The sequence below is a fragment of the Abrus precatorius genome, unplaced genomic scaffold (assembly GCF_003935025.1).
Source record: "Abrus precatorius isolate BTA unplaced genomic scaffold, Abrus_2018 Scaffold5, whole genome shotgun sequence".
Lineage (NCBI taxonomy): Eukaryota > Viridiplantae > Streptophyta > Magnoliopsida > Fabales > Fabaceae > Abrus > Abrus precatorius.
The window spans coordinates 17,348,685-17,364,079 of record NW_020874395.1 but is presented as its reverse complement, the minus strand read 5'-3'; the positions used below and the strand labels follow the sequence as shown (position 1 = coordinate 17,364,079).

The window sequence follows — 15,395 nt, the reverse complement described above, 5'->3', positions numbered from 1 at the left end:
TCGGCATTGTTTCAAGATTAAAAATGCTCCTTATGACAGCATTGACACGTTTGTACCTGAGGATGACATACAAGTGGTTTTCCTAATTGGGAAACATTCATTTTCCTTTAATAGGGAGGGAATGATCAAACAACTACAACACCAAGTACAATATTACCTGTGAAAAAAAAAATGAATGAAATGACAATGATCCACACACAAAGATGTGATGGAACCAAAAGAGAACAAGCAAAGAAATTAAATGAAACGCTAAATGGGTAGGGGTGGTTCCTTGGCCAAAATTATCAGAACTGATGATTTTATATACACTACACTACAATAATATGTAAAGGGCATCTGCCCAAATGAAATGGAAGACAATTAATTGAAGAAAAATGGGGAAGAAAAAGATTGAGAAGAGCATAAGGATAGACATAACAACCCAAAAAGACTTGTTTCTTGATATGCACTCTACCTTCCCTATGATGTTGCTTAGAGTGACAAAATGTGCTGTTAATGGAGAACTTCCCTCCCTCTACTTTACTTAAGTTTGGGAAACAGGTGAACCAGCACCCTCTGTACTACGCGCTGCTTGGCTTGGAGGCTTGTCAGTGCTTCGAACATTGTATCTTTCATATACCTTGTCCCGATTCTCTGACCACCAAATTTCGGCTTGGTGCTCTCCAAATCTCCTCCGGCTGCAATTACATTTACCATCAAATGCAGTACACAAAAAACTTGATGTTACGAGAATGCATATCATCTTGGCTGAAAGCAATAATAATGATGTTCATGTGAGTTTCAGGGACCTGAAAACTGCACAATCATTAACATATCTGCCTGGTTAAAGATAGAGTCATGCAGTCTCCACAAGATACAAACTAAGGTTTAATGTGTTTTTAGTCCTTGTTTACATTATTAAATTTCATTTTAGTCCTCCAAAAAAGTTTGTTGGTTTTGATATTTATAAATTTTAAATTTTTTTAAATAGTTACTATTAGGTGATGTGACAGCATGGATACATGTCACATCAGCGACCATTCTGACATGACATGTGATGTAACATATATAAATGCATGTCACGATAATAAGTATTCTCTTAAAATTTGAAGATTAACAAACAAAATTTTGGACTACCAAAATTAAATTTAACCATATTTAAAAGACTAGAAGTATATTTTACTCTGAAAAATTATTATCAAAGTAATGTTCGCAAGAGTTGAAGATCTTAAAAAGTCCATATTTTTTCTTAGTCCGCAATCCTTATCACTGGTCAAATATAAGTGAAGCTATTCACAGTTGGGCTAGCCAAATATACTAGTATAACCAGATGCAGTAACCCAGTCAAGGAGAACATTTTTATTACCTGAAGCGCACTCGCTTCAGCTCTCTTGTTCCATCGCGCAGGGCCACAAGTGTTATATAGACACCAGGTTCATACTGTTCAATCCATTCTGCCTCAATTTGATTACTATTAGCAGCAGGTGCGGCATTCCTCGATTTCAAACCACTCTCGTCATCATGAAAATGCCCCGAATCCCTTCCATCAACAGTATCTGTCATGCTATTACTGCTAGCCTGAATCACACCACCACCATTTGGCAATTTAACATCTGGATAATTATTGGTCCCGTTAGATGTCCTGAATTGGTGGTGAAGATTGGTTCCATGAGTTCCTGGTGAATTCTCCATGGTTCTATTCAACATAGAGGATTCAAGTCCCATGGATGCCAAACTAGAGCCATTGAATGATTCTATCACGGAGTGCTGCTCCCCATTTGAATCTGAATAGTGAATGCCATTTTGCTCAAGACCATTTGGTAGGTAAGCTGATCTAATATTCTCAGCATCATTAACTCCAGGAGGATGTTTCTCGGCCAGTTCTTTGAGCTGAAACAATGTTAATGGGACATTCAGAACAACTTTAGGACAGTAGTACACGGAAATGCAGGGTAATTTAATCTGGAAAATGAAAATCTTAGACCTCTGTGTATGTCCCAACAAATTAAATAATGGAAATTTTAAAATACTAGTGAAACCAAAAGCAAAACAAATGAAACTGAAAATAAAATCTTAAATTCCATGCAACAAGATCATAACTGTTGTCAAAACAAATCCTAAAGATCTAGAATTTCTATAATATAAATTCTAATTGATGGATGGTTTAATCAAATGTCCATTTTATTCCAAGGAAAAATTAAAATGACGTTACAAAAAATAAACCATTTCAAATACAACTGGCTCCAAGAAAAGTAAATTAAACAGAAAAAGAACCTTTGCTGTCAGTGACTTTATAACTTCTTTTGCAGCTTTACATTTAGCAGATTCATCAGCAGCCAGCGCCATAGCTTCTTGAGTCTTTTTGGCTGACTTTTGAAGCTCTAATTCTTGCATTTCACATCTCTGTCTCAGGCTCTCAACCTAATGATATCTATAATTAGACTTCCCTTGATTCCACATAAAATAAAAGATAGAATGTATAATTGCAAACATGAGACAAACTTTTCTGGCAATTTTGAGCAAAGTGATACAGTTTGTGTTTTGCAATATTGTAGGAAACAAATTTAAAAGGACAATAGCTACACTCTGAGTGTCAAGTAGTGCACTTCTGCTAGATATATGAGAGGAGGAAAGCAAAATGCACCTGAGCACGTAACTTCTGCACTTCTTGATTCAAAAGTTCATTTGTTTTCTTCAAACTATCAGCAATACTTTGGGAGAAGGAAAGTCCCAATGTTGTTGGGATAGGTGTAGCCGAACGAGGGGGGCTTGGTCGTCTAGAAAAAGGGGACACAGATCTGGAACTTACTCCTGATGGCACAACTACAGGTCTTGGAACTGTTCGTCTCAGATCAATAGCAGTGGACAGGACAACATCTTTTAGCTGGAGCAAAGATGGTGCTTGTGAGGTCCGAACCAGTGAAAAAGTATCAGCCTTCTTTCCTTGTTTGGCTGCCTTACTATCTAGCTGCTTTATCAAATCCATGTTAGAAGGAATTACTGACTTGGACAATCTTAGGTCAGACTTGTCTAACCTATCCTTATTTTCACCTGACAGACGAGGCAAGGCATTCTTCCTATTATTATTGCTAGCTTCTGCAACTTTGTTCAATTTTGCATAACAAGAATCACACACCCGATATGGCTTGCCAGGATTAGGAGCCAACACTGCTCTTAATGCTTTCCTTGAACTGCATGAATGGCAGTGCACAAGTCCACAATTATAACAATTGTGCCTCTTTCTAGTGAAGCCAAATGCCTGTCTACAAGCAGAGCACTGAGACTGGTCAGCACCAGATACCCATTTATGAAGGCATATAGCAGCAGAGTAGTTTGATCCACATGCTATATACTTCACATGTCTATCCTTCAATGCTTCAACCAAAGTTGGTGTTTTTCGATCTTCAATATCTCCATGACCCAATCTCCCATTTGCACCCTTCCCCCAAGTATAAACTTCATTTTTCGATGTTAAAACAGCAACATGATATGCACCACATGCAATTTCTATAATGGATTCCCCAGCAATCTTGTCTCCAACGAAGCAGGGAAGCTTTCCATCAGACTGGGGATTCCCAAGCTGACCATAAACAGTACTTCCCATAGCAAAAACCCGTCCAGATGTTGTCAGGCCTACTGTCAAACTGTGCCCACAAGCAATTTTATGAAAATTGTAATCAATAAGCGCGGGCACACAAGTTGGTTTAAGCCGTGCCTCCTTGTCCCCATGTCCAAGGCGATTTTTGTCTCCATCACCCCAAGTAAACAATTTACCTGACGATGCACTTGTACTGGATTGTGTTGCAATAACCTCTACAATAGCTGCAGTATGCCACACTCCACATGCAACAGCCATTGTCCTCAACCCTGATAAGGATTCCACTTCTCTAGGATATGATACATTTTCCCTATCTCCATGGCCCAAGACACCAAATGTTCCATCACCAAATGTAAAGAGCTTCCCAGTTGAAGTTATCAAGGCCGTGTGCCAAGGACCACAAGCAACGAATGCAACTTGAAGTCCCTCTAATGGACCAGCAATTCTCTTCGGTATCCAATGACTAACATCACTGCCATGACCAAGAAGCCCAGCATTATGAGTACCATCACCCCAAGTATATAATTCCCCAGCCATTGTAACAGCACAAGAATGGAACTCCCCACAGGCAACAAAATCAATAGCCGTAGAAGTCAATGCTTCAACTAGATGAGGTTGAACCACATCCTTCCCAACACCATGGCCAAGGCGTCCTCCTGATTCTTCACCCCATGTAAAAACTTCACCTTGCCTAGTTACTAGAGAAGCATGTTTAACACCACATGCTATATGATGTACATCTAAAACTACATTAGATTCTAATGGTCTCGGGAGGAGCACATCTGCCCTTGGGCTTAAGTAATTCACATATTTATCAGCACCAACTTTAACATTTTCGCAGATAACCTCCCCCCATATGTACACATCCCCCAGAGCATCATAGTCATCTGGTCCAGATCCATGACTAGATGTACTGTGGGCACTTGATACACTAACACGAAAAGCATCTGAACCAGATTCTTTCACTTGCATGTTTGTTGGATCTGGTGGTGCATGTGAACTTTCAGAAATTTTATTGTCACGTTGAAAGGACTTTGGTGAAGTGTTTGGGAGACGAGCAGAAATCTCAGGAGAACTGATGTCTCGTGATGCACTAGCGGAACTCTCACTTGGACTATTTGATGTTAAGTCTCTGCTATCCTGATAATATTTGAGCCACAGAATTATAAGCAACTTACCATTTATTGCATCAGGGAGCTATGGAAGCATAATGGCAACAGCTGATGTACAGGAATTCAGAAAACTTGTATACAGATCATCTTTTCATAAAATGAATCACATAATTGAAAAATTAGAGTAGGTTGAAGTGAAATCTCTTTCAGGACAAAAGCAAAACCTATAGTATATATATCCTTTCAGGTTAAGACCACTACCTGAAAAATTAAAGACTAGCTTACCTTAGAGGAAACAATAAATAATTACTCTTATAATGCAGTAAATATGTTCTCTATATCTTGATTTGTTCAAAATATACACTATAGTGTAGCATTTAGTGTGCAGACAGAAAAGTATTGACCAGACAGCCAGACAGAACAAAACAAACCGATTCTGTTTGGTTTTGTTCTTTTTTATTCCACCATTTTTAGTAGAACCAAAATGTTCTCTACATACCTCAGAGGAAACAATAAATAATCACTCTTATAATGCAGCAAAAAAGTTCTCTATCTTGATTTGTTCAAAATATACACTCTATTGTAGCATTTGGTGTGCAGACAGACCAAAACGAAACATCTCTGATTTTATTCTTGGTTCTACGATTTTTAGTAGAACCCCGATGTACCACTCTTTAACCCCATGTCTAATACTGTTCTATTTTTAAAGTGCACCAAACATAGAACAACACCCATATGTTCTGTTAGACTGTTACATTTTAACACATTTACCAAATGCTGCCTTAAAGAAAATGATGCAACACACCACAAGTAAACAATGACAATGATCTATCCCCTTTCCAGTTTTAGTACAGTCTACAGTGCAAGAAACACAATGCAAGCAAAATGGGTTCCACTACAAAAATCACAAATTAGGATATTTACATCAAGAATGAGGCCCCCATCACTCCATCCATCAATTTTGGACCGACCACCTTGACCAGATGATATCAGTGCTTTGAGGCCAGCAATCCACACTTCTGCCTCAACTTTATCTTTGCAGATCTGAAAAGCAATGCAAGGAAATTATTATAATAACAAAAATGGCAGAAAACGAAAACAAAATAATGATTTAGTGATGCATTAAAATTAAATAATTTGTCACTAACCAAATCAAGTGATCGCTTTCCGTTATTGTAAATAAGTGAAAAAGATAAATAGTCCTTCTCAGGACGCAAGTAACGTTGGAAAACAGCCTGCCAAAAGATTAAGTAAAAGAAAATACAGAACAAATAAGAGTAAGTTTGTGAAATAAATTTTTTAAATCACTTTAGTCAGAACAAATAATGCCATGGTATTGTATGATATTAGATAGAAGGGCACAAATCTCACAGTTCTTTGTCCAGGAATAATTCTAGAGACAGAAGATAGCTTCAGATTTCTTTCTCCACTGCTTGTAATCCAGATTAAGGATGATTCATCCTGCAGTATGATGATATTTTAATGCGTAAACATAAAATAACTCAAAAGAGTGTAAAATTTCAACCACTATATATGAATGTTTAATTCAGGGAAGTATTGATTTTAGCCAGACTGAAATTATACAGAACAGAGGTAAAAGTAAAATACATCAAGGTGCAGTCTTCTATTTCCTATGCATTAAAAATTATATAGAAAATAGGCATAAACGGTTCAAGAGCAGGCTAAATGGTATGCATTACAGTCAACACATGGAAACTAGTCAGAGATTTCAATTTAATAAGAACTCCCAAATGGTGAAATGGATACACACAGCATGCACAGTATGTCAGAATTTAATCATAATAAAGAACAAAACAACACCTCATCATACATGGATGCATAAAATATGGAAAATAATAACAGCCTTTTGAGACTATATTGTTCATATAAGTATAGCACCAAAAAATGCAACAGCTGCTATCTTTCATGAGCAAATAATCAATTAAACAATGTCCAACCAGGCAATAAACAATGAAGGAAAGTAGAGAATGCATTCCTGAAAAGGCTTTCATTTAACTTACATTGGAAAGTCTAAATGGACAAAACTTGGGCTTTCCTTTGCGACCATACTTAAGCAGTTGAGCACCCTTTTTCAAAGCAATCAGCGCCTGCAGGATGAAAAGCTACTATATAAACAGCAATAAAGATCAAACAGGCATGTATAGTCCAATGAAAAACACTGCAATACTGCAAATCTTTCAAGAAAATAATATTGTCTTCCTAACTTTACATTTTCCTTATGAAAACAAGCCCCACAAAAAAAATACCAAGGCAATAATTTTAATATTTTAACCTAACTTTTTCAGAATGCTAAAAAGTGAATATTAAGTATATAGACATATTTAAATGTCCTTGAAGTGTCTAGCTGTATAGATGTATCAACTCTGGTGTTTAAGCCAACAAAATTATACTTTTAATTAGACATTTGGTGAGCAATGTCCAGCACAGGTTGCACGAATGTTGGTGTGAGAAGAATGACCCAACATGGTTATAAAACTTCCAAGTCAACTCATAGCTTCAAATGAGTTTACATTTCCACATAGAGAAAACAAGTTGAATTCCATGAAGTCACTGGTGAGTACACTAAGGTAGAATTGAGTTCTAAACTAATGAGTCCATGGACAAATATTTTGAGTTTTCCAGATCATATTACTTTTGACCAAATCAAAGTTCAGGTAGCTTGTTCATTGCTGTCAGCATAAAAGCTTATGTTGCGCTTTAGTTGCATGATCAATTTTGCTGGTTTTGTTGCTTAATCAAAGTTGTGACCTTTCTCGTTCTTGCAGGTTTTTAGTCCAAGCTGGTCCTTATACTACTCTTCACTGTCTTGCTGGTTCTGTTGCTTGCGCTTCATTAATTAGTTAGTTGTTTGGAAATGGCGTTTAGGAAGGAAAGGAAGAGGAGAAATAAGCAGTGGAATCAGATAGGTAGCATTGGGAAAGTTGCATGATCAGGCAAGTTGCACTAGAAAATCCATGGGGCCAGTGAGATTTCTTTTTTTTTTTTTTTTTCAATCAAGGGTGAACCAATATCAACCCTAAAAGTTAGCCTGTAAGGTTAGGATTGTTTTAGGCTTTATAATTTTTTATTTAGTCATATCCATAGTCGATGTGAGACTTCAACAAAATAAAAATATATAAAATGACGTATTAACATAAATTTAATGTATTAATCATGCATCTATCGTCATAAATGACATAATTCTTTTAATTTAAAATTAAAAAATATGTCATCCCCTCCATTCTCATCCAAAAACCCTCTCCCAAACAGTGCCTCCATGTATGATTTAAACATGTTGAATCATGCTTTGTTATTGTGGTTTACTTTGTCATATAATTAGAAACATTGAATATTTATTATGGTTACGGCATTAAATTCTGTTTTGATACTTTGATTATTTCTTATTTATTAGGTAAGCTCTTATGAGTTTACATGTCAGGTTTATAAAAGCTTCATGAGTTTACATAATCTCTCGAGTTTAACAATGTTGTGTCCCAGTTTCAGAACTTCAACATCTCAAGCAATACAAGTCTCCATGCTTCAAAGACTTGATAAGAAATATAGTGGATAGGGAGAAATGAGACATAATTTTAGCCACCTATACTATAAACATAATTATCAATCTCAGTTAACAGCGCATAGTGGCTAGCTCTGAAAATGCTATAGCAGGATAGCAAGAAGTGGGATGGCAACTATCTTAAATTTATAATACAAACTAAATAATTTATACAACACATGAATACTCAAAAATAAAAATATATAGAAATTTGTGATATATAATAAGTCACTGTTTACACACACAAAATCATCATAAATGTGGGAGCAATAAGTCCATAGTAATGAAGTCAAAAAATGAATGACGGTGAAATTAATCGAAAAAAAAAAACATAACACATTAGGTAAAATTTAACAGAACGTGAACAGGGAAGTCTAAAAGAAGGAAAAGGAGTGGAACACATGAAAAAGAAATTCCCCTGTATACTGTGAAGGAGCATAGGTCAAAATAGAGGTAACCTTTAGTGAGAATAGTAAAAAAAGATGGGATCCTATTATGTTTCTGAAGCAGACAATACTTTAAAAAATGGGAGAGAAATCACAATTTTAACCCCAAAAGAAGCCCTAAACAACATTGTTTTAGGGGTAAAAATGGGTTTCTGAAACCTTTATCATGGTAGCGCCACGATAGCATGCGAAAAGCCACTATTTTAGCTGCTGTTGAGGCTATATGGCCGTTATTGAAAATGAATTCCAAGGCTATTCTGGTATAGCACACAATTGACTCCTATAATGTTATGAAATTCCATGATAAATCCAATAGATCACAATATCGATTCGATTTCTATGAGAAACACATCTCACTTCTTAATATTTTGACCTAAATTACAGTTTAGCATTGTAGTACTAAGCTACTAACTACAGATATTTCTAGGTATGCAGTTACCATTATCCAATGAATAAATAAATAGCGGTTGCTGGCTCAAATTCACTAGATGAATTCTAATATAGTCAGCTTCCATTTAGAACTAGGTCATAAAATGTGCACAGTGCAATCAGCCCTTCAGCTGCACAAAAGCTTCTACAAGGGAAGGTGCTAAAAATAAATAATATCAACGCAAGGTTCAGTATCCTATTTGACCGATCCAAGACAGTTATAAAACACCACAATATCAACATTTTATCACTAACCTATGGTATCAAAAGACATCAACTGACTTATTGTACTTTGGATATGCGTTAAATTCATGGTATACATGTGTTTAAAGCTCAAAAACTACTATTTGTAGCATTAACACACGCACGTCCATGATTTAAAAAACACAGGAGCAAACAAGCAATTAGTTTTTGACAATTCAAATCCAAGTTAACCTCCCATTCAATCCCAAACGGCATGCCAGTATCTCTTCACTTTTCAGATTCCCCATTCCATGCCAATGCATTAAGCACTAGCAACCGTATAATCAAACGAAACTCTAGAAGGGTCAAAAATAACACTTCTTAATGAGAGAGAACAAGCTGAACTAAAACACAAGTTTACACGCCATTTCTTCTCCCCTACATTCTCTCATCTCCCTCCAATTTCCCATTTGTTATACCGAAAAAAGAAACACACTCACGATCATAACATTCTCAGTCAACTAAAACCAAGAGACAAAAAATAAATAAAAAAACCCTTCAACCACTTATCAAAATAGAACAAAAACTGAAACAAACAAGCAAAATTTGAGACAGAAATTGTAACTTTCACACCGAGCAAATAACCTTTCTACAGAGAGAGAGAAAGAAAGAACCTACTTGTTCAACGTCACGGTTCGCATTCCCGTAGCTAGCAAGATCTGCCATTCCATGTGAGAGAATCACCAAAACGCCACCACCCTCTCCGATCACTGGCCGGAGCTCCGGTCATCATAAACAACTCCAACCTCCTCTTCTTCTCTCCACAACCATTCACCTTCACTTCAAAACCAAAACCTCTCTCTCTCTCTAAGAATACAACCAAACCCACTTCTTATTCTCGCTCTAGAACACAAGGAAACTCCTCGGATCTGCTCCTCTTCACAGAAACCAAAATCCAAGAAACCCCATTAACGGTTTCGAGTCAAAGACCACACCGGTTTTCGTTTTCAACCCACGAGAGAGTGACTTGGACCCGGAAAATAACAGGCTTTGAAAAGGATAGCTGTGTTTCGAGGCGGAAGAACGGTTTCCGAAGAGAAATTCCGGCGAGGAACGTAGGCTCCGGCGAGGAGACAAGGGAGAGAGAAAAAACAGTGAAAGGTGAAGAGAGGGAGAGAGAGAGAATCGGTGTGAGTAAAAGTACAACTAGTCAAAGACGAAGAAAGATGGAATAATAATAAAATAAAAAACTATCAAATAAATAATGTATTTGAAATAGTTTCGCAATATTAGACTTGTTAATCCTTTTGGGGACCCATTGGACAATTTTTCACCTTAAATGAAAATATATTTTGGCGTTAAATTTTTTAATATTATTAGTGTTAATTTTCTTTGCAAAAAAAAATATTCTTTTCAGAATTTTTAAAAATGATAAATTATATTTTTTTAAAAATATATTATAAACATAAAAAATTATCCTGATAAAGAGTTTATTTGTTTTATATCAAAAATTAAACTTACATGATTTTTCAGATACAAAATTCTTTCAACTCAATTGTTTAAAAATAAAAATAATTCAATTCCACAAAATAAATTTTGGAATTTAAAATAAATAGGCCAATAGTCTTCTTCATTTTTTCTTTCTTTTGGTGACACCATGCATATTTTTGTGATGTATTGTTTGTAAATAAAAATTGAAAGTTTATTTATTCATAAAATTCTGTTGAAGATTTTAAGTGTAAAAGAAATGAGTTGACATTTTTTATAATTTTTTTCTTAACTATTAGTTAATTAAAAGTGTAACAGTTTTGGTTTCTTTTTTCATGTTTTTTCATGTTTGGGAAGGGGACACGTAAGAATCATGAGGATGTTTTGGTAATCTGAAGATGACAGAGCAGGTAACTTTTGATTGATGTTTGGCCAAGTGTATAAATGCATGAGAAAATGACAAAACAAAATTTCAGGGTTTTATTAACTGATTTTTATTATTAGAATTACAAAAGTGTCGTCATGTTAATTTTTAATAATTTTTAAAATAATATTTTTAACGAATTTAAAATTTATGTGATAAAAATTTATAAATAATAAATTTTTATTAGAAATATATTACTCAATTTAATATATTAATAACATTTATTATTATATTTTAAATAAAATTGTATTAATTTTTTCATCATATGTCGTTTGGTATAGTTGAAATTTTATCTTTAAAATTATATGCGTCATTATATTACTCTTAAGTTAAACTAAAATAAATTCTCATATTTATACGTAAATTTAACTTTATTAGAAGATATTAATGTTTAAAAAGTAGTTATTTAAACAAAATTTTGTCTTTGTATAAAGCGAAAATTTAAGACTTAAGATTTAAGAAATTAAACTCAATCTTTATCAACTCTAATGAAATTTTGTTTTTTTTTATTATGTGTAAATAGATTTTTTAGTTAGGATACGATGAATCTTAATTAAAATTTTTCTAAATTAAATTGTTGCATCTTAATTTCAGTTTTTTAATTAAGTATTAAATTAGTATTAAATTTATTTTAATAATTCAAAAATTAATTAATAAATTAGATCTTACTGTAATTGTTAATAATATAAAAATTTAAATAATTAATTACGTGATTTTATAAATTCTTAAATTTAATATTTGTTTTAATTAGAAAAAGTTCAGAATTTAAGGTGCTTAATTAAAAAAAAGACTAAATATTTAATTAGAAGTTAAAACTTGAGTTTACAATAAGATTTAAAAAAATTGTATCATGATTTTTATATACTTAAATGTTATTTTGTTTTTTTCTATTTTTTCTTGATTTATTTTTTTATTAACATTATAAATATTGTTTTAATATTAAGTTTAAATAATAATAATAATAATAATAATAATAATAATTATTATTATTATTATTATTATTATTATTATTAGTTGTGAAGTCCCATTATCTAAAAAATAATGCTTATTCTTACACTGAATTTTTGTTAAAATATTTTTTTATCATCTTTTATAACTCATAGAATACTTTAAAAATTTTGATATTATAAAATTAAAATATAAAAATATCTTTAGTTAAAGTATTTTTTTTATGTTTTACATGTGATTTTAAAAGTAAGTTTAAGTATGTAATTGATTCTTATAAATGCTATATATTTTGTGATAAGTTTTTATAAAAAAAAAAATTATTAAGATTTAATTTACGCTAAAATACTAAATTTTAGTGCTTGCTGTCAACCTTTTAAGTATTAAACTGGCCAATACATAGTAAATTAAGCATTCCTACGTTGTTGTCATATCATTTAATTTTTTAAATAATTTGGGTTTAATTATATTTTTTTTTTTTTATAAATGTACACATTTTATGATGGATTCTTATAAAATTTGTTAGGATAAAGTCAATGTTAAGAAGTTAAAATTTAGTCATTATCGTTAACTCTCCTTCACTTGGTTTCGGGTGTGCTGCTGATAAGCTTTATACATTCACATCAGAATTCTCAACAAGATGTAGGAGAAGGAGAGAAAGGAGAGAAAGAAAAAAAGACGTTAAAAGATAAGGAGTTTAGGGTTCTAAGAAACTTTTTTATAAATATTTAAAATATGTTTCGGAACTTGTTTGAAATATTAATTATAAATAATTAAATATTAAAAAAATAAATTACATTATAATATACGACAATAATAGTAATGATGAGTTGACTCCTCAGCACTAAACAAAAAAGAGGTTAATGATAAAAATTAAATCTTAACAAATTTTTTTTTTGTAAAAACATATCATAAATTGTGTTACATTTATAGGGATAAAAAACATAGTTAAGTCCAAAATATTTAAAAAATTAAATAACAGGAAACACTATGTTGGCTTTACCTTAGTCAACACTTAACAAAAGGAAAGAGGTTGATAATAAAGACTAAATCTTAATATTTTAACATTTTAGAGATTAAATCATAACAAAAAAATTTATAAGAACTTATCATAAAATGTATTATATTTACAGGGACTAATCACATATTTAATCTATTAAAGTATTACTAAAATCATTAAAATATATACTAAAAAATTAATTAATTTTTACGTTATAAATCATTTAAAAAATTGGCTCGTATTTGTATTAAAAAATTATCTTTTTAATTTATGATAAATTAATAATTTTAATTGATCCTTTAAAAAAGAAATTAATAATACATTGTGTTTACTATTTTTTTGGTAGAGGAAAGCAAAGGAAACAAAAAAAAGGAAAAAAATTACAATATCAAATATAAGACTTCTTTAATATCATCCTAAAGAAGTAATCTCAAGTCTGTAGGAGGTGATAACTAATTTTTGAAACCACAATTGAAAGAAACTTCTAACTTAGCTAAAAAATATGCACATGTGTTGTCTTAAAGTAGAATGTGTTTGATAGTAATTTGTCAGCCTTTTCTTAGTCATTCCTTTATATCCTAAATGACATTAGTATATATGTAGAAAGGTGGAACAATTTTCATGACAAGGTTTATGATCTTCATCACATCAGAGTAACAAAAAAAAGAGGTGTTTAATATTTAGATTTCAAGTCATTTTCAACTCTAAAGTATGATTATAAGTTTAGCATGGGTATTGTTAAAAATATCAATAAATTCAAAAGCTCCTTTGAGCTAATATTCATCCTTATTCATAATAAGAACACCAAAACCAGTTCTTCTTAAGCTCCTCTAAGCACTCTCCTCAACATTAAGATGAATTCAAAATTCTAATCAATCTTCTAACAAATCTAACACTCCAAGCAGACTTGAGATTACTGCACTTGTTCACATAAATGAAGCTGGTTGGTAAGGTTCATAACATTAAGTATAATTTTATAAATTGGAATTTTTTTTCTAACAATGCAATCAACATTCATAGTCCTCCATATCAAGCATAGTGTAGCTAAAACAATAAGAAAAGATTACTTTTATGTTGAGTCATAATCCAATTATTGGCATCAAAGGAAGTTGCAAACCTTTCTTTCCATAAACTTGCATTAACCTAAATTTTCTTAGCTGTTGGATAATTTCTGACACAATGAAAAGTTCTTCAATGTAAATGTGACATCTCAAGCAAATTGGTGAAGGCACCAAGTTCTTACGATGTTTTAAGTAATTTGTGGGAAGGAAATCACAGCAAATAAGTTAGACTAAAAATTTAATTTTTTTTTTTTGTACAAGGAATATGTCAAATTACCTCCAACTAATGTACTAGTATGGAGTTCTCTGCCAACAAGCTAGTTAAAACCATATTTAGCTATATAACTTTCCTCCAAATTGCTTGACCAAATAAACTTGTCCACATGACTATTAATTGACAAGTTAGATTATTGAATGATTGAAGTTATTGATATTAGTATTAAAGTGACAATTTAAGAAAAATTTCACCCATGTTGAGTCCAAACATCCTTGACCTGCAGGCTCAGCTATATATCTTAAATATTGACACAGAAAATATGATTACGCAATTTGTCAAGTCTCAACCAGTCATGATACAACAAGAACACTTGTTTGTTACCAAGTCAAAAAGTGAATTCATTTCTCATAATATTTTTAACCTTTTTGATAACTTATCAAGAGTGAGATAGACTCTCTTTCTCTATTATGATCTAATAAATTATTTTTCTTCATATATTTTTATCCAAGCAGTTGGACTCAAAATTTTCTTTTTTTTTTATCATATCTCAAATTCTTTTATCCAATAAAATTACATTAACTTCTTTAGTTATTTTCAAAACAAGTCTAGCATCTTGAGTTTTACGAGTGATTATCCTATTGACTGAGTTAATATTATTTTATTTTATTTGAATTTAAAAATTTTAACCTAAATAATAAAATAGATAGAAAGATACATTAGTCTTACCTGATTTTGATTTTCAATTAATTTATGAAAATTGCTCTTTTATTTTGGTTGTTTTTCACATAGAACATTTAGTTTTAAATATGGATTATGTTTAAAATACAAATTAATGGAGAGTTTAGAAAGATTAAAGAATAAAATTTTAAAACTTAGAAAATGAATAGTTAAATAATTTCGCACAAGATAATTAAAGAATCATATGAAGGTACATTTTAAAACAAATTTTGTTCAACT

At 32.1% G+C, this 15,395-nt stretch overlaps 1 protein-coding gene across 2 annotated transcripts; it reads right to left on the bottom strand.

Moving 5' to 3' along the window:
* Positions 1–246: 246 nt before the first annotated feature.
* LOC113867131 (PH, RCC1 and FYVE domains-containing protein 1-like) lies at positions 247–10,252 on the bottom strand. Of its 2 annotated transcripts, XM_027502183.1 has the most exons (10): positions 9,982–10,029; positions 6,711–6,797; positions 6,061–6,150; positions 5,838–5,924; positions 5,614–5,733; positions 2,624–4,717; positions 2,254–2,400; positions 1,591–1,869; positions 1,346–1,491; positions 463–677 (listed from the first exon to the last, which is right to left on the bottom strand). In XM_027502183.1, exons 1-10 carry the CDS (start codon positions 10,027–10,029, stop codon positions 524–526), a joined length of 3,252 nt encoding a protein of 1,083 aa, XP_027357984.1. In that variant the 3' UTR covers positions 463–523. The 2 variants fall into 2 exon arrangements, with proteins under 2 accessions (XP_027357983.1, XP_027357984.1); XM_027502182.1 differs by having other exon boundaries at positions 247–677; positions 1,346–1,869; positions 9,982–10,252.
* Positions 10,253–15,395: the final 5,143 nt, after the last annotated feature.

What these genes read in the sequence shown, in the direction of transcription:
- LOC113867131 (XM_027502182.1), bottom strand. Translation starts at nt 10,029, where the DNA reads ATGGCAGATCTTGCTAGCTACGGGAATGCGAACCGTGACGTTGAACAA. An exon ending in CGAACCGTGACGTTGAACAA is followed by an intron (nt 6,798 to 9,981) that starts GTAGGTTCTTTC and finishes TTCATCCTGCAG; the next exon opens with GCGCTGATTGCTTTGAAAAA. An exon ending in ATGGGGGCCTCATTCTTGAT is followed by an intron (nt 4,718 to 5,613) that starts GTAAATATCCTA and finishes AAATATTATCAG; the next exon opens with GATAGCAGAGACTTAACATC.